This window comes from Centroberyx gerrardi, chromosome 18, assembly GCF_048128805.1.
Source record: "Centroberyx gerrardi isolate f3 chromosome 18, fCenGer3.hap1.cur.20231027, whole genome shotgun sequence".
NCBI classification, from domain to species: domain Eukaryota; kingdom Metazoa; phylum Chordata; class Actinopteri; order Beryciformes; family Berycidae; genus Centroberyx; species Centroberyx gerrardi.
In genome coordinates, this window is record NC_136014.1 from 17577114 (window position 1) to 17600323 (window position 23210).

The window sequence follows — 23210 nt, forward strand, 5'->3', positions numbered from 1 at the left end:
AGGAACTGAACGAAACAAGAGAGCTGTTTCATTCTCGTCGATTGAGTATCGCTGAAGGTGTGCCGGCCGGCCAGCGTGCCTATATATACGTGCGTATTTTTGTGAAAGAGAGAGCGAGAAAGAAATCAAAACAGAGAAACTACCCCTAAATGTCATTGTTATGACAACGCAAAACAGGAGGATAAGCTGTGTGTACGTTCAGGAGAAGACCCTCTAAAGGCACCATATGGTAGACAGTTTCATCCTTTACTCATCATGAACATCTGAGAACTAAACCCCCCTCCGCTTTCAGCCTGTATGACACCGGCTCCCTAAGTTACATAAACAAGGCTTTGGAAACATGGCGTCCTGCGTTGTGTTTTCTCTTTGGAGGTGCTGACAGAGAGAGGCCTGTCCTTCCTTTCACCTAGCAGTCTTTGTGGGACGACCAAAGACACATGGTTCCAATTATAACAGGCCAGTCTCTGCCAAAGCCCTGAATAGGACCTCCATTACGCTTCAGTTCAACATATTTCATAAGGGATCCTATCTTGCCAGGTGACTCAGCCTGACAAAGGAGGCTGATTAATTGGCTCTTTGGAAAGTGGCCAACTAATGTAACAGCTAAAAAGGACAGTTAATGGTGTATTTTCTTGATAAAAAGGCCAGCCTTGCCATTAGCAAAGACCTGCTGTCCACTCATCAGAAATAACAATGGCCTGCCCTGACATTTGCAGTTCCTAAGCCAAATGAATACAGTTAAAATGCATTACGTTTTATGCTTATTAGCTATTAGTTAAGTTATTATTTTTGTTCTTTTATACAGTTGTCTCTAGTAGTGTCGTGATATCTGATTTTTTTCCCAATACTCATTAAGTAGAAAAAAAAAAAAATTTACTAGAAAAAATGATATCATTATGAAGTTATAAAATTAGGAAAATTAACCGTCAAAGGACAAAACCCCCTGGAACTGTTTTCCATTTGGTGGATGTTTAAAAAAAGCTTAAAGCAGACTCTCCTAACTATATTATGATTCATTTACGTTCCAAGACTACTAATGTTCCCTTGACCAGGTGCAGCACTTTTAATTTAATGGGTTTTTTTTAAGCCCCAGGTTCACAGCAGACACTGAAAGTTTTGAGGGCTAAAAAGGAGGAAGTTTTCACCAGTCTTGAGGAAGGTTAATTGTGTTTTTGAAATGAGGAGCTCTAAGTGGTAAAACTCATCTTTGAAGGTGAAGCTGAAACCAGAGTGAATTGAATTGAACTTGAAATACGCAGCTGCCACTGTGATCTGTGACAAATGCACGCACTTGAGGAGACATAGCCAGGCAATGGAGATCGATGCAGCGAGCAATTTCTGTTTTTTCTTTCGCCTCTCTGCCTCTCCTCTTTGTCTCTTTGTCTCTCTCTCTCTCCCTCCCACTCACGCAGACATTCCTATATGCTTACACACACACACGCACTTGCGCGCTAAATGCACGGGATGTCAATGTTCATGTCCCAGTCATGTACACAAGCCGTCACACTCGACTGAACATCACTTGTATATCGGACTGAGTATGACTTGTGTATTAGAGAGTGGACGGGATGTGACTTGTTTATGCAAGCCAGTGAACTCTGGACCCGCATTTTCACCCGTGTCCCTCGCCGTCCCACAGCTAGCTCAGTCTTGATGTGTGCAGCGAGTTGAACGCAGCCACTCAACCACAGCAGCTGCCTATCCAGAGCGAGTCAAAGGCATCTCATTTCCAGTGGGGTCTCTTACGAAAGAGTTTCACGGGCGATATGATAGATTGAGAATAAACAGGTTGTGCTATCGCTGCAACAGAAGCAGTCCTCTCTGTTTTCCCTAGATCTTTGTGGAATAATAAAACTGTACCGCACTACATTGTGGAAGGGGAAATAGATACTAAATATCTTTGCAAAGCCATAGCCATAAAATAAGACCTCAAAGTTAAGTAAATGAGTAGAGAAACAGACGGATCAGATTTATTTCAACATACAGTAAGCGGTTTTTCACATGAATATGCTTTGAATTAAATGAGTGAAATAAAGCATTTTTTTTAATGTAGTCACGCTGAGACAGGCCTCAGAGGAGAATACACTGCACCTGTCAGTAGAGAGCTTAGGGCAGCAGCCAGCGTCTGTCCTCCACTACATCTCTCTCTCTCCATCCCCCATCACAAGCCTCCCTCCTTCCGGGGCTTATGCACACATAGCCATGCAGTCTCACACACACACACACACACACACGGCAAAACACATGCATCCACTCAAACCCAAACAAACTACCACTTACAAGAACATGTCTTCACTCAGGAGACTCTCATCCATACATACGCTACCAGTAAAAGAACATATGTATGTATGTGCACACAGAGACCCCCACACACACTAAACACAAAAAGACACTAAGCTGTGGTCATTTCAGATGAGTGAGTTTGTTATCACTGTGAGGCTAAACATGGGCACGCGCTCTACTGAACACACACTTCACTCATGCACAGCGACCCCGTGAGTGTGTTTTGTGTGTTTGTGAGCGAGTTAGTGAGTGTGTGTGTGTGTGTTTTTCTTCTTCATGCGGGGCCGGGTTTTAAGCAAGCAGTCTGATTGGACAGTCCATTTTTCACACTAAAGCAGACGAGTACTTCTATCTGCTCAAAGAAAGGCAAATAGATATGACCGTTCAGGTATCATTTATTTGATGTTGCTGTGGCACTGAATCATTCCACACACACACACACACACACACACACACACGCAGGAGGTGTTAGTCCTTGCTGACAGTAGTGGAATGGGAAATGCTCGGTGGACATTTGTCATCTGTGTTAGTGGATGGCGGCCTCCCGGCTGCTTCTCTGCTGCCTCTGACAGATATGAGAGGCTCCCTGTTAGACACATTATCCCTGCCTCTCACCAAGCACAACCCATTCACATTCGCTGTCTGCCTGCCAGTGTGTGTGTGTGTGTGTGTGTCTGCCTGTCAGTCAGTCTGTATGTGACTGTATAGGGCACTTTTAAATGAATTGTGCATGCATGTTTTTTTTTATTCTGATTAGGTTTTGGTGAGGTATTTCAATCATCTGTACTTGTCATTCATGTGGTCAATCTCTGATTAGCTAAATTCTACATTATGTATTCTCTCAGCAGTATGTGCAAATATGCCATGCAGAATGCAATGAAGTGTGATTTGCCAGTGTTTGAGTGCATCTGCTCCACTTTGTGTGTGTGTGTGTGTGCGTCAGTATGTAAGGTAGAGACCATTAGAGAGAGGAGGGCACAGGGTGTTATCTGGGTTGCGTATCAGAATACAAGTGGATAAGCATATGGACTCGGGCCTCCTCTCCTATAAATGCTCAATGTCGAGGGAGAAGGAAAGAGGGAAAGTGTGTGTGGGCGGAGGTGCTAAAAGTAGCTTCTCCATATGTCCTCAGACTCCTGCGGATAGTTTCCGTATGTTCCGCGCACTAAAAAAAACACCAAAGTCCTTATTTATAACGTGAAAAGAGCACGCCGTTTATTCTTTAACGACCCAGTAGGATGCAATTTGGTACATCTTTTATTTGCACACATTAGATGTCATTTCTGTTGAAATTTGTCCATGGTTTGCTTGCACGAGTGGGAGAGGAGATGAGAATGACAGGTCACACCATATGTCTGGAGGGACTGCGCTCGCATGCCTGTGCATGAGAGGGAGTGATTGCTTGAGAGGTTGTTAGAGATAGAGAGAGAGAAATGGAGCCTGATGCATGCTGCCTGCTCTCATCTGCAGAGTGTGGGTGTATCACTCGCTGGCCCGTGTCGTGAGTACTCCCATTTACCTGGTTTACGCCTCACACATGCACACACACTCTCACACACACACACAAACAAAAACATAACCCTCTCTAGCACACAGCCAGCTGAGCCCCGAGTCACAGTGTGATTTAATTCGTATGGCGTGCATCCATGACACGCAGTCTGCACTTACCAGCGTTCCAGCGAGATACATCGGTAAAAGCCTGCATGCCATATTGGCACAATGGCAGTGTAGTGTAAATTAGCTTCCATCAATATTTACCCGAGCTTGGGTTCAAGAGGGGTTTCACTCCCTTTTAAATACCTTTCATTGCCTTTTGGAATAGGTGTTGAGATACAGTAAACATCCCTGGACTAAATTTCAGACATAAAAACTTCAGATAGTCTGGTGTATATTCAAGAAGCACAAACACGTTAGACTAGGGTGCCTTGTTTCACACTTTGAAGAAATAAACTTGAGCCAAAACACCTTTTCCATATCCTGTGTGACTCAGAGCCAATCATCACTTTTTACTCTCCTCACCATGAGGCTTCATCAACAGCTCACTGTGGGTGCAGTAGATTGTCTAACATAGACACACACACTCACACGTACACACACACACACACACACACACAGAGAGAGAGAGAGAGCCTGACCAGTACCATGTAATCAGAGTAAACCCCTGGAGGTCACTTCTCCAGGAAGGGTGCATGTCGGGACACACAATGTAGCATGGAGGCAACTATTAGCGTAATCCCAGGAGTACATCTGCTACACAGAAGAGGAGAGGTGAACCACAATCACACTGGGTGAAGTCAAGTGAAACCCTGTGGAAGGAATATTGGTAGTCGGGGTTACGGTAGAAAGAGGAGGGACGGGACAGATGGAGCAGATGGGTGAATGAAAGGGTGAAGCCCTTTAGGGGTTGTCTGTTGTTTTTTTTTTTGTATGTAATATCTTAACAAAGGCATGGAAGGAATTATTATTTTGGCATAGTTGTGCGAGCAGTTTGTCTAAAACGACAAGGATGCCTTTTAAAAGGGAAATTGTCCCAAAATAAAAGACTTTTATATCTTATTGTTGTACTGTTTTGGAACATCAGATAATATGACTATTGTGGACTGTTATTTTAGATGGCAGGTTTTTAGATGTGAAAAAGCTCATCTGTTAAGGCGGCAGTGTAGTAGAAACGAAAGCGAACTTGCGAGAAGTCGAACTGCTGCCGAACACGGTGCTACGAGCAAATGTCTCTATACTCGCCGCGACTTGAGGTCTGTTCGTTTAACGACACTCCCCGCCAGATGGAGTCTTTATAGTCCCTGCTTGCGTGGTCATATAAGTGCACATATCCTCTCACAGCTTCAGCAAGTCTAACCTCAAACTGATTAATCTGGGAAATGAGCAGAGGACAGATGAACGCAAATGTAAACAAAGAAAATAAACTGGAAACACGGGGTCCAAAAGACACATGTAAAAAAACGCAACCAATCATTTGACATTGTTGACCAGCTGCAGATGATGGTGTGTCGGGGGGCAGTGAACAAAGCTGTGTGGAAATTTCGACTAGTTGGGCTGGCAAGCCTGTGCACGCTGCGGCGATCGAAGCCAATGCGACACTTTGTTTTGGTAGCAAATTGGTCATTTTGCCTGTGGGAACATGCCAAATTTCGGTGTTGTTTATACTATATTGCCGCCTTTACATAAGAATGGGGTCTTTGCCTTTTGACACTCTCTGTGGTTCCCATAGAGGATCACACCTCGTCTACACTGATTCCTACCATAGGGGGACAGAGTAAACCCCGGCATTTAAAGGCCTCAAAACACCCGGCAGACACAAATAGCACAAATATGGAATATACCCTCTATATATTATATATTTTATTTATAAGTATATATGCCCAGTGACTGGGAAAATATATTTTTTTTTAAAAGTGTGATAAAATATGATAACAAAATGCATAGAAATACTGAAGAGATACAATCAATAATCTGTGCAGGTAAGAAAACAAAGTGGCTTATAAATTAATTTTACCTCAAAAAACAACAAAAACATCAAATAAGGCCGTCATTGGACAATAGAAACTAAATGACAACAGACATTTCTTTTATAATTTTGTTCCCTCAAAAAAAATTTTTTTGAAGATATAAAGGAAACAGTAGCCTATATATTCAATAATTACTATTTGAGCAATTTTAATAGCTGGCATGAAGCAGGACTCCTTTTTGTGGGGTCTGGCACATTGGATTTGAATATTAGCAGCAAGTGTGCAACACTCCCTCATTTCCATGTCGATATATGCATGTGTGGGAGGAAGAGCGAGGAGACGGAATGGAGGTGGAGAGAGAGAGAGAGAGCGTCAGAGAGAGTGAAAGCGAAGTGGGAGAGATACAGAGTTAGTTAGGATTAGAGATGGAGAGTAATTCTTTTTTTTTCCAGAAATAGAGGGGGCAGAGAGAGAGAGGTGGAGGAGCAGAGTTGGCTTGAAGTAAAGAAAAACAGCCAAGCTTGATTTGCTCCCTCTAGCCCCCACATCCACTACACACACACACACACACACACACACACACACACATATGCTGGCCAATCCAACAAAACAATTGTGTTTTGTTGGTTTTATCATCCACGGTCATTTGTACATCAGAATTCAATCTCAGGGATTTTACATTACTTTCTCATCTCAATCTCTTGTACTATGACTTATAGCAGGATCAACCTTTGGACTGAACACACTCTGTTTTATTGATGAGATGAACAACCAAGACTACAGACATGAATCACTGGATTACAGCACAGTAGCACTAGAGACATCACTGGATCCATGTCTACATCTTTCTGTCTATCTGCACGTGTGCATCTGTGTGTGTGTGTGTGTGTGTGTATGTGTGTGTGTGTGTGTGTGTGTGTGTGTGTGTGTGTGTTGGGAGGATGTTTATGTGGTAGCAGTCCTTTCAGTTGCAGTTGCCAGATGCTGTTTCTTTGCCACAGTTTTACTATCATTTCAAAGATGTTGGCAAGTGAAGAGAGGTTACAGCAGATGTGTCTGTGTGCGTGTGTGTGTGTGTGTATGTATATAGTTTATGCCCCAGCAAAGATTTGCAGATGCCAGATGCTACCCCTTTTCTTTTACATTTGCTTCATTTTCAAAACAGTTTGGCAAGTGACAATTTAGTACACAGTAGTGTGTGTGTGTGTGTGTGTGTGTTGTGGCTCAGCATTGATGTGGGGTGGGTTTTATGCCATGACATTACTGCTGATGAGCCCAAAGACGGGCTCAGGTGACCCAATCCAAAGCTGTGTCTCCAAAACTACACACACACACACGCAGAGAGAGAGAGAGCGAGAACATGGCTTAGTCTATCCAGCACACCGTGACCTCTAGACCTGCAGACTGGTTATGCTCAGAATTCATCCCCTCTCCAAATCCTGAAAGCAGCATGTTTTTATTAAGGGCTGTTCCACATGGAAGCAGCAGCATTTCCGAGTGCACACACAGACATCCAAGTATTTCTGCTGTGCCACCAAGGGCACCACCTGGCCGAAACTGCCCCATATACAGCTTTAATTTAGCTCCGAGGGTCAGAACGGTCAGTAGCAGACCTATTTCAGAAAGACCTGCACATGCACAGATATGATTTAATGGGCCACTTCGGTCAAAATCAACCCAAATTCAGCAAAATAGAGTCCTTCTTGTAAGCATTTGTGCTAATTTTGTAAGGATTTTGGTCTGAAAGGATTTACTGTCAAATGTGTGTTTTCTATATTTGATCATTGGCATTAATGACGCGATAACATGTCGTAAGACCAGAGTGGGTGGAATTTTGGCGGTTTTGGGGTGTAGGAGCTTTTAATATAAAGCAGAGCAGCGGGCCGGAGGCTGAAGTCACCCCATTCGAGTGTGACATGACTCAGTAACTGGGGTAGATCTCCCACTATGGGGGCTCTTTAATTTGGGTAGTAGCAGCTTCTGCAGCTAGCGTTTTTGCCCCCAAGAATGGCTCAGTATGCTAAATAGCTTGCTTCGACTTCACTTTCTTGCTGTGTTTGAACTGCGGCGCTTGGAGCGACAGCCAGTGTTTATGTGGGTATTGAGCTGTTTGTTTGATAAACTGTTGGGTAAACTGTGTGTGCGTGTGTGTGTGTGTGTGGGGGTTTGTGGGGGAGGGAAGGCAGACAGCCCCATCTGCAGAATGGCGTTTAGCTCGGGGCGTGCACACAGAGAGGAAAATGTCATCAGCGAAATTCCTCTGCTCTGACCGCTGTGGAGCCGTCACATCCTCTCTCCTGTCCTCTCGTCTTCTCCTCAGTTCACTTTAGTTCACTTATCTTGTCTTTTCTTGTCGTGTCCTCTCTTTTTTTTCCTCTCGCCTCTATCCTGCTACTCCGCCTCCTCTCCTGTCCTTACCTCTCTTGTCTCCTCTCCCCTCCCCTCTATTCCTCTCCTCTCCTCTCCTCTCCTCTCCTCTCCTCTCCTCTCCTCTCCTCTCTTCTCTCTCCTCTCTCCTTTCTCCTCTCCATCCCTCTCCTCTCCCCTCCTCTCTGGTCAGACGTGCCTGGGACATTGGTAGAAAACAAATGGGACACATGCCAGAGTGGAAGGCCTCAGGTGGGAGAGGGAGACGCTTAGGCAGAGTGTCAGCTTATTATTTGTTTTCCCCCTGAATGATGTTTCTGTGAGTCTGTTGTCTTTGCTCTCCCGGTGCGACTCGGTCACGTAGCTCTAAGCTGAAGGGTCAACGGGGTCAATCTCCACCCAGCTCTCTGTCGCTCTGTCCAGGCGTGTTTACAGCTTTTACTATCGACACAGATGAGACTCCCGGGGGGGTACGGGCCAGCACACACAACACACAGCACCGACACACACGCACCGACACACACACTCAGAAATAAGCATTAGGCAGCCAGTGAGAGCTATAGACATGGTTGCCGTGGCAACAGTCTGTCCTTCCTCTATCTTAAAACACACATGTGAGCACATGCAAACGTGCGCACACACAGTCATGGAACCAACATGCGCACGTGCACAAACATATACACACATACAAATGTCTGTATTACTATACTTGTGAGGACCTTCATTGACTACATGTATTCCCTAACCCATAACCCAAAACCTTAACCCTCTCTACTACATGCCTAATCTTAACCCTTACCCTAATTTAAACCTAATCCCAATTATAACCTTAAAGTGATAATCCGCCACATTCTCATTTTTCCTGATTTTGGTGATAAACGGTTATTGCTTTGGTGTTTTGCACTCAATGTAAGTACTGGCCCAACACACTGTAATAATGAAGACACTAAATATGGACTGCTGGCTTCTTATATTTCTTCTCCCTTATTATATTTATTCCACACTGTTATTGTTGCTTCCACAAACATAAAACCTCTAAATCACTTACTGTGCAGCAGAGGATTTTTCCTCTGCTGTGTTAGGTGTTTAGAACAGCAAATGTAAAAGCTTTCATGAGCTGACTATAGGTTGAATCACTACTGTATGGTATCACTTGGCGATGGAGAGTAGCAAAATTGACACTCATTTGTATGAAAAATGTATTATTACTTTAATCCTAAATTGAAGTCCAACTGTAACCTTAACCCTAAAACCGAGTCCTAACCTTAAACCCGCCCCTTAAAGAAGTGAGGACCAGTAAAATGTCCACACTTTGGATGATTTTTGACATTTTTCTATCCTTGTGAAGCCATTTGGCCCTCATAAGTATAGAAATACAAGAACACACACACACACACACACACACACAAGGTGTTTGACTGATGCCAGTGGACAGTGTTCTGCGGGGGTCCAGCTGCGACGACCTCACTCTGACAGTAATTGATCCTAAAGTGTCTTGCCACTACCAAGTTCCCCCGGTGTGCCAGCCCAGCCTTTTCAATGATCAAACACGATAGCTGCTTTTCCTATTTTCTTTGAAGGTGTCGTAAACAAAATTATTTGTGCCACAAAAAAACACGTATAATGAGGTTGGGAGTTAATCCAGCTGTATTTAAGTTCTTAGAGGAAGATACGAGTGTGTGCCTTTTATCAGTGCAGACTCTGATTCACTGTGCTTTTAGGCTGCATTTGTTTATTGTCGTTCATCTAATTCCTCTTTGAGCATCCCTAGCAGTCTCAATCAGTCTAGATTAATTTAGATGTCTGCAAACAACATTTTAATACAGTTTGACTTTGTTGCCTTATTTTCGCCTCTGTTATGTTTCCCCCTCGGTTATTGATCACTTTACCTACTGATTACAGCCTTCCCGCTATTTTCATTTTCTTATCGCTCTCTTTTTTCTCTCTCTCTCTCTCTTGCGCTCTTTTGTCCTCTCTCTCTTCATCTTTCAGCATGTGTCAGAGCTGTTGGCGGTGGTGCGTCTTCCCTTCATCCATCCATCCTACCTGCTGAATGTGGTGGACAACGAGGAGCTGATAAAATCCTCGGAGGCGTGCCGGGATCTGGTCAACGAAGCCAAGCGCTACCACATGCTGCCCCACGCACGGCAGGAGATGCAGACGCCCCGCACCCGGCCTCGGCTCTCTGCTGGTACGCACACACACAGGCACAAATAATAACTGATGCACATCTGTCTTTGGCCTGGATGACCTGAGAGCAAGGTGCCAAAGGCATGATCTGCCGCCCACCAGTGCAATTGACCCAGAACACATTGCTCGGATCCACGCACCCACACACGCATGCACTGTTCATATTTCACTGCAACAAGGTGACACTGAGGTCAGATCTCCAGAAGAAGACTCTGACTGCCACCCCACTGTATTGATTTCAGCCCACTACTGGGAAGCAGTGATTTAAAACAGAACTTCATGACTTCACAACTACTGTAAATACTTAAATGTAGATGTGGGGATCTTTTCATAGTTGAGGCAACAGGTCTCGTTTCCAAATGCTGTGGCAGGTTTTCCTTGCTTTCAACATTCAAACAAAACAAAACTCTGGATTATTTGAGCCGTGCCTGTTTGAGGTTACCATGAAAGTTGAGAGTGGCCAAGCATAACGGCTTCCCAGGGTTTCTGGGCAGCTGAACCCAGGGTTCTTTAACAGTAGGCCCACCACATAAACATCTCCTAACAGCTTTTAAACACCAGCTAGGCACAGTCAGGCCTTTCCTTGTATCCTAAGCAATCAGGCAGCCGTTCACTTTCCGACTACTGCTGATGTTCAAGCCGTTGAAGGCCACTCTGTTTGTTTACATCGTTAAAATCAGATATTCACAGAGATCGGTAGGCGCCTGTAAATTGCTTTTGGCCGTTATATTTTTCCCTCAGGTCGGCCAGGACCCCTCTCTTTCCCTCAGTTAAGAGCTGTCTAATTACGGTGTCTGCAAGGTATTAGGAGCTTAGCACAGGCACACCTTACCATCCGGCACAACTTATTTTCTGCTTGGTAGAATGAAGATAATTGCCTAACAAATGGCGCACTTTACAGTGCGTTCACTTTACCAGCCAAACTCTGTGGTCCAGTCAATGCGCATTTGCCAGTAAACAAACATTGGGGGAATCACATTAGGTTAATAATTTTTTCATGTTTAATTGCGGGATGGGAATGAGGCTTTATACAGAATCATTTTCCTCTCGAGAAAAGACATTTGTGGCATTATATGTGCTCGACATCATCCCATTACTCATCCACAAGCCAGTAGTCTCCCTTTGTTCGCAGCAGTTTCTAGAAGCACTTTCTGTCAACGCACATTTTATAGTGTTTGGTGTGTGCATATCTTATACATCCTACGGCCCCATTATGCAACGTGAAGTGTGTATTGATTCACAGCAGCTCGTGGCTCTGTACAACAGAATTTTATAAATGCGTAAATGCCGCTGGGATGAATACATTCATGATGCATCGTACCCAGATGGCTCGGTGAATGGGAAATATATGTAAGTTTTCCCCATCAAGTTTTTAACTCCTCTGAAGCCAAAGTCTTTATGTTAAGACTGGCTGTCAGGGCCAATTATTTTATCTGTGTATTTGTGCCTTTGTTACACATTGTGAATTGTGTAAGACGGTGTGTGTGTGTGTGTGCGTGCGTTTTGTAAAAGTGAATGTGCCTTTGTATTTGTATGTGGCTGTGTTCATTGCAGTATTTCTGCGCTTGTGTGAGCCTGTACATGTTTGTGTGTGTACATGACTGTATAGGTGTTGTTGTTGTTTGTGTGCAGGTGCGTATGTGTGTGCTTGGCCATCTGCTGCTGTTGGACTGGGTGGGCCGTACACAGCAGGGTGCATGGTCACCCGGCTCGCAGGATAGACATGGGGACCAGCGCAGGGACAGGCTGCAGAAACAAGGCCGTTAGGAGGGGAAGGGGGGGAGATGGAGGATGGAGGATGGAGGGGTGAATGGATAGAGGGATTAGGGGACAGATGAAGGAAAGACTTGGAGGAGAGTTTGAGGTTGTTGGGGAGTGAAGTTGACACGTAGAGGACATGAAGAAAGGATATGGGAAGGAGAGGCACAGGAGGAGAGGTAGGGATGTGGTCAGAAAGCAAGGGAGAGAAGGAGCGAGGGAGATGAGGAATGAAATTTGAAGGAAATCGAGGTTATTCAGTTTATTCCTAGAGCATGTGTCTACTTGTATAGGCAGTATGTGAGTGTGTGTGTGTGTGTGTGTGTGTGTGAGAGTGAGTGAGAGAGAGCACGTAAACAGATGGGGCACCACCTGAGCTCGGATGATAAGTCTGTCAAGCGGAAAAAGAAAGGAAAACTGCCATCCGTGAAGCTCTTCTTGCTGAGCACACTCAATCTGTGAACTTATGAGTTGTATGCGCATGCATGCGTGCATACAGTGTGTGGCTGCATTATAGTGAGTGGGTCTGTGTGCACATATACACTATATGTATGTATGTGCTTGTATGCATGCCTTACACATTTGATCTTTTTCTGGCAATACATTTGAATTAAATTAAATTTCTCAATCTAGATATTCAGTTAACATCCCTCCAGATCTGGACTTGAATTAATGAATCAGAAGCTAAAAGTTACACCTCTAGTGTAAGATTTCCCCTGCCATATTCTAGCCGGTTCCCTGATTACAAAGGTACTTTATTGGGATTAAAGAAAAAATGTATTTATCAAATCTCTTATTCAGTGGACCCTGCCCGTAGGCCCTGGGGATGCACGTGCACCTCCAAAGCTGCAGGGATTTTTAATTTTTTTTTTCCCTCTGAGTTGGTCCCTTGATATTTTTTAGGCTATGAATGAATTACAAGACCTAGTGCTTCCAGTTGTACCTACGAGATGGTAGCTACAACTAGCTGGATACATGACTAATTAGCTAACATATATCTAATTAAATTCGCTATCAACAATAATCTATGTAGGTCTCTGCGTGACTTGCTGTTACTGGTGTTGGCTAAAGGCAGTATGGTTCAACGTCCAAATGTCGGCGGAGCTATGCCATAGGTGTCTTTGGTGCGATACCGGTGTAATTTTAGCAGGTGATGTTTTGTGTGATAGAGCAGGTGTGTGTGTGTGTGTGTGTGTGCGTGTGCGTGCGCGTGCATGAGAGAGAGAAGGTGATGTGTGTGAGAATGAATGGCCCCTCCCCTGTGTGCATTTGTCTTTTGAAAAATGAAGCAGACAAAGCTTAATTTTGAAAAAGAAGTGCCAGCAGGGCGGGTTGAGTTACAAATACTGAATGGTGTCATCATATAAACTAAGTAGGCCAGCGATTACAGTTAGTCCCCAAAATGCAGGCTCTGTACAATATATCTACTAAATCATTCATCAATCAATCATTCATCAAAGAAATAATTTTGAGGGGAAATGGAACAGAAGATAGAGATCAGGAGAGCAGAGGAGAACATCGAACAGGTTTAAAAAAGCACCGTATTACAAATAATTTGTATGTTTATTTTATACATATTTTATACATATTCAGTATTTACAGTATTGTAGGAGATAACTGAGTTACAAAAACAGATTTAAGTAAGTTAAGTAAATATTGATATAGCACATCTCTCTCCCCCTCTCTTTTCTTTATCTCTTTCCCTTCTTCCCTTCTCTCTCTCTCTAGGCCTACCTGTCTCTCTCTATAGCTCTCTGCCTCTCTCTAACTCACTCTACCTCTCTCTCTCCACCTCCCCCCTTTGTCTCTCTCACTCTACCCCTCTCACTCTGCTTCTCTATATACCTCACTTCATGTCATGCCCTAAGACCGCACACTCTTTTGTGCACCGCCTGTTTTTTAGTTTGCATGACGCCCCTGCTCTTATTTACCATTTGTTATGTTGGTCTGTTTGCAGATATTTTCCTCAATTTCACGCCATTATGTCTCCTTTAGGATAATAAAACCACCAATACATGCCTCAATGGCTTCTGACTATATACTGGAATGTGCTCATGAGGTGGAGTATTGCAAAAGATCATTTCTATTGTAGCTAAATAGAAGCAGTCAGGTGCTTTTCATACAGCCTCCAAGGTTTTTCTCCTTTTCACTGCTGTGCTCTATTGTTGCCATTTCTCCCTTTAATCACTCATATTTTAGAGCAATTCTCACTGATAGCTAATTTTTATGGCAGTCATTTGGACAGGTCCTGGCGTGTCACCATATTGTGTGTCACTGTACAGCATTAATACAACAGGCGATGTGGGCTAACAATATGAAACAATGCTGTATGGGCAGAATTGATAAATGGACTGTTTCTTTCAGAATATAAGAGGCAAGAGTTATAAAAATCAGAATAACCACCAAGAAATGAGCCACAACAGAAAGATGGATATTTTTTGAGGCACCTCACTGACTGAGAATGAGAGAATTTTGCTCCCATTTTGCATTTTAAATCATTTTATTGGATGCTCTGCCCATTCATTTTATAAGATGCAAATTATGTATTTTATGAATTATGAACCAGGGGCCAATGAGATATTCAGTGTAGAAATTGGCTTTCTGTGATCTCCAAACATAAATAATGCCAGACCAGCAACAGTAGCTCAGTAGGCTAGTCTCTGTGTGAGAGTGTGTGTGTGTTGGTGGCCCTAGTGAACCCTTTCTTAACTCTCTTAACGTTAATTATTTTTGCCTCTGCTGTATATCATCGGTATCCTGCAGAAACTGAAAATTGGTTAGAGGGGGAAATGTAGCTTTATGTAGAATGTAGATTTATCTTGTTGATGCTGTTGATGTATTTTCTTTTTTGTCCTTTAACAATGCATTATCAGACTTTTGGCTTGGTCCCGTGAAACTTTTTCTCCCGTGAAACTTTTTCTCCACATGGTAGACAATTCCAACTGTGGATAACAGAAAATAAAGAGGGACAATTCAACACACCAGGTTCGAGCGCGGTTTGTGCTGACAGTGCGAGTCATAACCGAACTCCTCTCGTCATTTGGCCCGATGAGGGTCTTGGGTAAAGTGAAGTGTACGAGAGTCACATAATGAATCCTCCATGCGTTGCGTATAGTATGTGAATCCATTAGCTGCTAATTGGTTAATTAGAGTGGGGATGTGCATCTGATTAGTTGTCATTAGACCTTCCGGGGGATCAGGGGGATTAGACAGCCGTCGGTGCTGGGTGTTTGCTCACAAATGTTTTCGCTCCTGTTGATGTATGGAACAAAACAAGAACAGTCATGAGAAACACTTTGATTTTGATGGGGCTTCTTCTATATGTTTGTGTGTTATTAAAGTGAATAAATGGTTCTCTTTTGTATACCTAATGTATATATTTTTTACACGCACAAGCCAACCCACACAGTATGTTCCCCCGTTTCTTTCTCCCCACACGTGTCGCTCTGTTCGGCTTGGAGGAGGGTGCAGAGCGGCAGGGCAAACTGTTAAGTCAGCCCAGCCAAGTGGAAGAGCACTCAGACAAATGAGCTGTAATGACTAGGAGACGCAGGGGTCCAGCTCTGCTCACACTGTTTCTCTCTCTCTCACACACACACACATACATTGTTAAACTTTTAATACATACACCGGAGGAGTGGAGCCTTATGCAATCTCTCCTTTCTCTCTCCACCTCTTTCTCTCGGTCCGCTTCGTCATCTGTAATCAAAAGTCCATGTGTACTAAGCCAAAAAAAAAGTGAAGTATACACACACACACACACACCAGCAGCAGCAGCAGCAGCAGAAGCAACTGAGATAAGAGTTGCAGTATAAAGCAGGTTCACTGCAGTGTCTCTGAGCAAGCGTTTGATCTCTGAGATGATTTATTATAAGTGAATTTGTGTTCGCAGCTATAGATTACTTATTTTAAAACTCCCTAGAACAAGATTTTTCACAGCCAGGGTCAGAGCCCCGGCAATGTGTTGCGGGAGGATTTAAATTGCTCCTCAAATTATCCTGGAAATGTTGGTATCAAAACTTATTGACCATGTTACATCCCTGCAGCCCAAGGCAAGGCGAATAAAACACCGTGTGCTGGTGGCCTGGTGGTCTGAAAACGTTGGATTTTGTTAGATTAGCCGACACAATAGCATGGCTTGTATCCACAGGCAGAAGACAATAAAACCGGGCCGTTGTGTGAGGTCCGTAGGCGTGACATTCATCTACTCATTCACACCTCCGTTGGCCAGCAGCTCCTCGGAGAGTCAGTGTGAGCGCCACCACTGCAAAGGAAGGAGAGCAAGATTCACACCTTGTAAGGAGAGCAGAAAAGATCATCGGATGACTTTCCTCTCAAGTCTGCCACCTACTGCTTCTGGCGCAGCGTCTTTTTCACACTCCGTCTCGCCGATCGCCTCGACGTTTCCTTAACGATTCCTCGTCAACACTGACAATGCCTCTTTTTCATGGAATAATTGAATTTATTTGTCATCTTTCTTTCCGGCTCCGCAGCCTCCACGCTAACCATTAAGCGAAGAGATGGCAACGGGGAGGCTGTCAGTGTTTTGGAAAGACAATTATAAGCTTTGCGTTTTGTCTGGACTTTGTTGATTATTGCCCCGCTCTGGGTAATTATTCAGCCTGGTTTGTCTTCTAGAGCCAATGTAGCGTGAGATTACTCTGTTTTACGCCTCAAACTGGAAAAGCAGAACACTGGAGAATGTGCCAGAAATGTCTAATCACTCTGTGTGAAGACTGCCCTTCAGCGGATCCTCCTCCGATTTTATTTCTGGAGTCTGAGATGGTATTTGTAGGAGAGAGCGAGAGAGAGAGAGAGAGAGAAAGGGAGAGAGAGAAAGTTGGATGAAACTAGTCATTGGAGAATTGGAGGCTGAGATTTTGATATTCCTGCGGCTTATCAGTGAAATCTCGAGCAAACACATCTATTTCAGCTCATAAATGTAACATGGAGGCAGTAAATCCAGATTAGATAACCTCTGAGTCTGGTGTGAGTGTCTGCAGGGGCTGCAGGGAAAATTAAGGTTCCGTCCGCTTGACCTTTTGACTAGTGACTACTGTCAGACGGAGCTATTTCCTACCATGGAGGAGGGAAAGGACGGAGACAAAGAGGGGGAGGGAGGGAGAGAGAGAGAGGGAGGGAGGGAGGGAGGGAGGGGGAAAGACAAGGGAACAATTGCCTGGACTGTTGCTGGGAAACTTTCCTCATTCTCTTCCTAGAGCTGAATTACGAGGTGTGCTGAAACACACAAATCACACACACACACACACACACACACACACAGCACCACACATAGACTCAGTCAAACCCAAACAGACTACCATTACACGAGTTAAGATCAAGATCGGCCTCAGCATCCCTCTCGCTACATCTGGCTCTTTGACCTCCCTCCTGTGAGCTTGTAAAGCTGCTTCAACCTCATCCAATATTCAACAGATGTAGTGAACCTGGTTAGGCCCGTATCATTGCACGTGCTGATTGGGCAGATTTGGCCGGGTGGATTGCGTGTGTGTTTCTATGTGTGCGTGTGTATGTGTACTCTATACTTAGAGTACACATACAGTGTGAGTGAGTGTGTGTGTGTGTGGGCGGGCGGCTGCCAGTCACTCTTCTATTGTGTTATTCTGAAGTCTTGGCAGAGTCTCCACACAGCAGGGTGCACAGATACACACACACGCACGCACGCACGCACGCACACACACACACAAGCATACATTTTAAATGTGTTATTTGAATCCACCAAATTATAATGCATGAGATTCAAATAGTGCAGAGTTTCAACATGGTTTGGGGACAGTTAGGATACAGAAAGCTTCGTCTCCACCACCCAGTACAGCTACCAATCACTGGTTAACAGATACAGAGACAATTGATGAATATTCACATGCACAACTGCACGCGCACGCACACACGCACACACACATACTTGCACATAGGCACACATTGTATCTCCCTGACATTAGCGGGAGCCCTTGGCCCCCTGATCCTCACCGTAGCAAATTAGCACCCTGGGAGAGAAATCATAGGATTAGGAAGAAGAAAGCAAGAGAGAGAGAGAATAGAGAGAAGCTACTGAGATAAGAGGAAATGGTTATGGACCAGCAGTGAGATATAAATGGCTCTAAGCCCTGAGAGACAGACTGGCAGTGCCGCTTAGGCTGTGATACTCATTGAATAAAAGTAGAGTCTGCACACTCACTGCAAGTCGCACCCAAGGTGTATGAATTTATTTACACTTACACGTGACACATTTATTAGCAGTTACACACGTCTTCTTCATATGACTGATGAAGAACAAGGAGCTTGAACTGAACGAAATATTAGGGACACTAACTCTTTTCATGAAGCACACTGACGAGGTGAATCCAGGTAAAAGCCATTATCCCGTATTGGTTTCCCTTATTAAATCTGCATCAATCACAAAGGAGGAGATGTAGATAAAGAGAAGCAGATGAGTAAGAGAAGGATTTTTAAGCGTTGAGAAAATTGAGATGTGGATTGTGCAAAAGAGGCTGCAGCTTAATATCAGGAACATGCTCCTAATATTTTGTAGATTCTGTGTGTAGGTGTTAATAAATTTATACACTTTGGGAGGAATTTGCAGTTTGCACACTATGCTTTTGTTCTGCGCTTTGTATTCTGTTCTGCGCCTCCTTAAGATTGGGATTTGTATGTTTTTTTCTCTGCTCTGTTGTACTCATTGAGGCATCGGTAGGCTTAATGTTAACGAAGCGAGCTGGTACCCATGGGGATGCCAGCTCAAACCACTTACAGTCAAGGAAATCTGCTGGTGGGAGGAAGATTGTTGGTTGCAGTGATACTACACATTGCTCTTTTCCCATAGTACAGCTGATGTGCGCTTGAGCAATGCACTTAACCTTTAAACTTCTCCAGTAGAGGTGCTCCGTGACTCCAGTCCTGCTCAACAACTCCCAGGTGGGAATGTGCAACTCCACCCAACCCACCCCCACCACGTCCCTCCGGCTGCTCCCGCAGCAAAGCAAGGCTTGTTAAATAAGGGTCAAAAGAAGGTTGAAACAGCTGGAGAAAAGGTGTGAGGGGTGAAAGAACAGGCTGAGGGAAGATGGAGTAGAGAGAAGATAGGGAGAGAGCAAAGACTCCTGGGGTTTAAGAGAGAAAGACTTGGAGAGAGAGAGGAGAGAGAGAACAAAGTCTACTGTGGTTTGAGAGAGAGAGAGAGCGAGAGAAAGAGGGAGATGTTGGGCCACGGGGTAAAAGAGAAGAGGAATAAGGAAAGCAGGGTCACAGCATGGGGCAGAGAGCAAGGAGAGACATAACAAGCCGAGATAAGAAGAGGGAGGCCTATTGTGGCTGAGGGGAAGAGGAAATGGAAGAATCTATCTGTTCTGTTCTATCTGTTCTTCATCTTCCCATCAACCTCTCCTCTTCCAGAGTGACTGTATGTCCATGCGAATCTGTGTGTGTGTGTGTGTGTGTGTGTGTGTGTGTGTGTGTGTGTGTGTCTTCCACAGTGAGAATCCAATTGGTTCCGGCGTGGGGTAAAGCATGGGCGGGGTGCGCCTGTCACAGATAGGAGTCATTTAGCGGAAGTGGAGTCGGGTGGAAGCAATAAGCACAAACTGTCAGGTGGTGTTTGTGCATGTGTGCACACGCCACGCTCCGTGGGTGGGCATCAGCTGCAATTTGAGATTCAGCTCTTACACAACCCTGTCCATCCCCGAGAGCACATACTTTTTATTGGGCCAAAAGTGCCTCACAATTCCCAGCCTCCAATGACTGAAACCTCCTGTGGAGAGATTTAATACTGGACTCTATACAGATGTTGCCATTGTAGAAGTCCCACGCTTCATGCTTGCTGCCCAGAGAAGACTTGTCTAGAGAATTCCAATTTTGTTCTCTTTTCAGTTGTCAGGAGCCGGTCTGGTGATCAGTTATTTTAGAGACACGACTTTTCTGATACAATCATTTTTTTTTTTTGTAAAACCTACAGCATTCATGGATGCAGGATGGGGGACTTCAGCGGGACAGTACCTATTGACCCTTTCAAAGACTTAGTGGCACCAGCTGGCATCCAGAAAAATGCGTCTTTTGTAACCCCTCGCTGTTGCTTCTGAATACTGACATTTGCTTTTGTTAGAATTGATTGACTTCTTTTTCCTATAACAATCCATCTCTGAAAAGAAATAAATATTTTGAATAATGGACCTTTACGAATAGAAGTTGTTTGCAGTAGCCAGGAAGTTAGAGAAGCAGGCTTGTGTGGGTAGGGAGATGCCCTTGAGCAAGGCACTTAACCCCCAGCTGCTCCAGTGGAGCTGCTCAGCAGTCACCAGTAGAAGACTGCTTGTTGTACTGGGCAGCTCCCATGTGTGAATGTTGTGTAACTACACTACCAGTCAAAAGTTTGGACACGCATTTTTCTTTATTTGTAAAATTTTTCACATTTTAGAATAGTAGTAAAGACATCAAAACAATGAAATAACACAAATTAAATTATGCAGTGACCAAAAAAGTGTTCTACAAATCAAAACTTTCTTATATTTTAGATGCTTTAAAGTAGCCGCCGTTTGCCTTGATGGAAAGGAAAAGGCTTTGGAAAGAAATTCTTACATAGGCATCAACTTCACTATTTATATTTGTCTAAAAAACAAGCATTTTAAGCATAATCCTTTAGATCAAAATGGCTTTATGTTAATGAAAAACATAGTACATTCAATCAGTTGTGTCCAAACTTTTGACTGGTAGTGTATGAACATGAAGCCGGGTGTTGCTGGAAAAGAGCAAGTGTGCTCAGTCGACATTCCCTGGATAAATAAAGGTTTAAAACTGTAATAAATAAAATTAAAATAAAATAAATAAAGGTTAATAACAATCAGGAATAACAAGGAGACTTTTTCTCCCCACTCTGCCACGGGGATAAACTCCAACAGAAAAAAAAAGAAAAATCCTAAAAAAAAAACAGGAGCTGTCAGGAACTCGGTTATCCCTTCATCCCTCCCGCTCGTCTCCATCCTTCGATCCTCCTTCCCTTCATCCCTTCACCCAACTCCCATCAAGCCCCTGACTGACTGACAGCCATCCCCGTGCGGCCCTGTTGTCAGAGAAAACGCACACAGGCACACACACACACACACACACACACACAGACAGACAGACAGACAGAGACAGAGCAACACACCCGCGCAACCATCTGATCTGATGCCGTGACTCCCCGTTGGCTGCGCTGCTCTCCTGTGTTGCTGCGTTCTGACAGGCCGGTGTTGGGTGGTGTGAGGTTGTGAGTGTGTTCGGGGCTTCAGGGGTCAGAGCCACGCTGCAGCCTGACGTCCAGATGTGGACTCTGCCTGACATGTCCGGCCAAGTGGAAAGCAGCACAGAGAAATAGCCCGGCACATCGCAATAGGTCATAATACGTGCATGTGCATGTGCATAGACATTGTTCTCAGCTGCAGCCAGTATGTGCATTTGCTTAAGTTCCCTAATTGGACACTATGGGGGCCCAAGTTGGTGTAGTAAGGGAGGGATCAATTCTATGTAGGAAAATACCCCACAAACCTGCAGCATCAGTAGATTTATTATTTCCAACATAATAGTTTTTGGTGGCCTTTATGCCCTCTTTTAATGTGTTTTCGGTGATAATTCTTTACCATCTTAGCGTTTTTAGATTGTTTTATTTGCATTAGTATTTATTTTTGCATAATATGAAGGAATACAGATGGTGAAAAGAACATTAAACGGAAGAACGTTCAATGATGTGTATGGGGGGAAAAAAGAAAATCCCACATCTGGCTCTCATAGATAACTTCGCTAAGTAAAATTGGAGACAGTCAGTATCAATAAAGCGAAACAACTAATAGGATGAAAGAAAAGAGAACAAAAGAGATGAAGAATGTAATCCTAAAAGTCAGAGAAAATGCTATAACTTTTTAAAATCCAATAAAGTTAAAAGAACAAAGGGTAATAAAGAGAAATAAATAATTAAGAGTACAAACACATACTGTAATAGCTGCAAACTAATCATGACAATGGTTGTGGCAAAGAACAATAGCAGAACAAAGTCGGTATAATTAATGTGTGTGACTGTAGGTATAGTCGGAAGCTCGCAAGAAAGAGAAAGAGCCCGTTTTCACTCACGTTTTATTCAAAGAGCAACCGCAGTCGCTCCAACTGTCCTATAAAACTAGACTCCCATTTATTAGCGGGATATCCAAGGTCTGTTGGAGGTCTTGAGGGCCATCTGAGGCTTCCAGGCTGGGTCAGGATGCCATGAAACTGTGGAAATGGGCCCATGATGGGACTAAAATCTTTCTTAGCACCTCTCCCAGTCGGCGCATCATTCACACACCGCCGAAAAAAGGCAGCCATTTCCACATCCCCCGGGCCTGCCATGCTTTTGTTACTATTGTCCTATTTTTAGGTCGTAAACCAGACCTTCATCTTCACAGCGACAGTGTCAGGATTCTGTGCGAGCCGCCGCTCTCATGTTCGTCCAATGCAGAGGAACACCTTCTTAAAACCATATCGAGGGAAAGAGCCAGCCAGCTTCATGCTATCCGCATAAGTCTAAGCTGTATGTCCATGATATGTCTGAGGCGATGTTTACTTCTCCTTCTATTTGCTCAGCCGAGCAAAGCCCACTGTGTTATTTTATGTTTCATCTTTACCCTTTTTTCCTCTTCCTAAAGAAAAGCTCTCTGTGTTTTACCAGCTTTAGAGGAAGAAAAAGGGAAGCTGCTTTAGAGGGGAGAGAAGAAAAAAAAAAGAAAAGAAAAGATGATAGTGTTTTAAAAGAAAGAAGCCGAAGGAAGAGACGGCCCGCCTATGGATGTGCCTGTCAGGAGAGTGTCTGTGGAAGAGTATTGATCCAAGCAGATGAACCAGTGGTTAGCCTCGCTTTGGAGTGTATGAAGAATAGCACTCTCTCTCTCTCTCTCTCTCTCTCTCTCTCTCGCTCTCTCTCTCTCCCTCTCCCTCTCCCTTTGTGTCTCTCCCTTTCTCCCTCTTTCTCTCTCACTCACGCTGTCTCTTTTTATCTCTCCCTATCGCTCCCCCTCTCTCTCTCTCTCTCTCTCTCTCTCCCTCACTCTCCCCCTCTCTCTCTCTCTCTCTCTTTCCCTCTCTCTCTCTCTCTCTCTCTCTCCCTCCCTCCCTCTCCCTAGCTCGCCT

General features: G+C 44.1%; 1 protein-coding gene across 1 annotated transcript in view; it reads left to right on the top strand.

Moving 5' to 3' along the window:
• The window catches only part of klhl29 (kelch like family member 29), a 195649-nt gene that overhangs the window by 141502 nt on the left and 30937 nt on the right, over nucleotides 1-23210 (top strand). The window contains exon 11 of the mRNA XM_078289746.1: nucleotides 10107-10305. Coding sequence (XP_078145872.1) covers nucleotides 10107-10305 — 199 coding nt within the window. The remainder of the gene's footprint in view (nucleotides 1-10106; nucleotides 10306-23210) is intronic.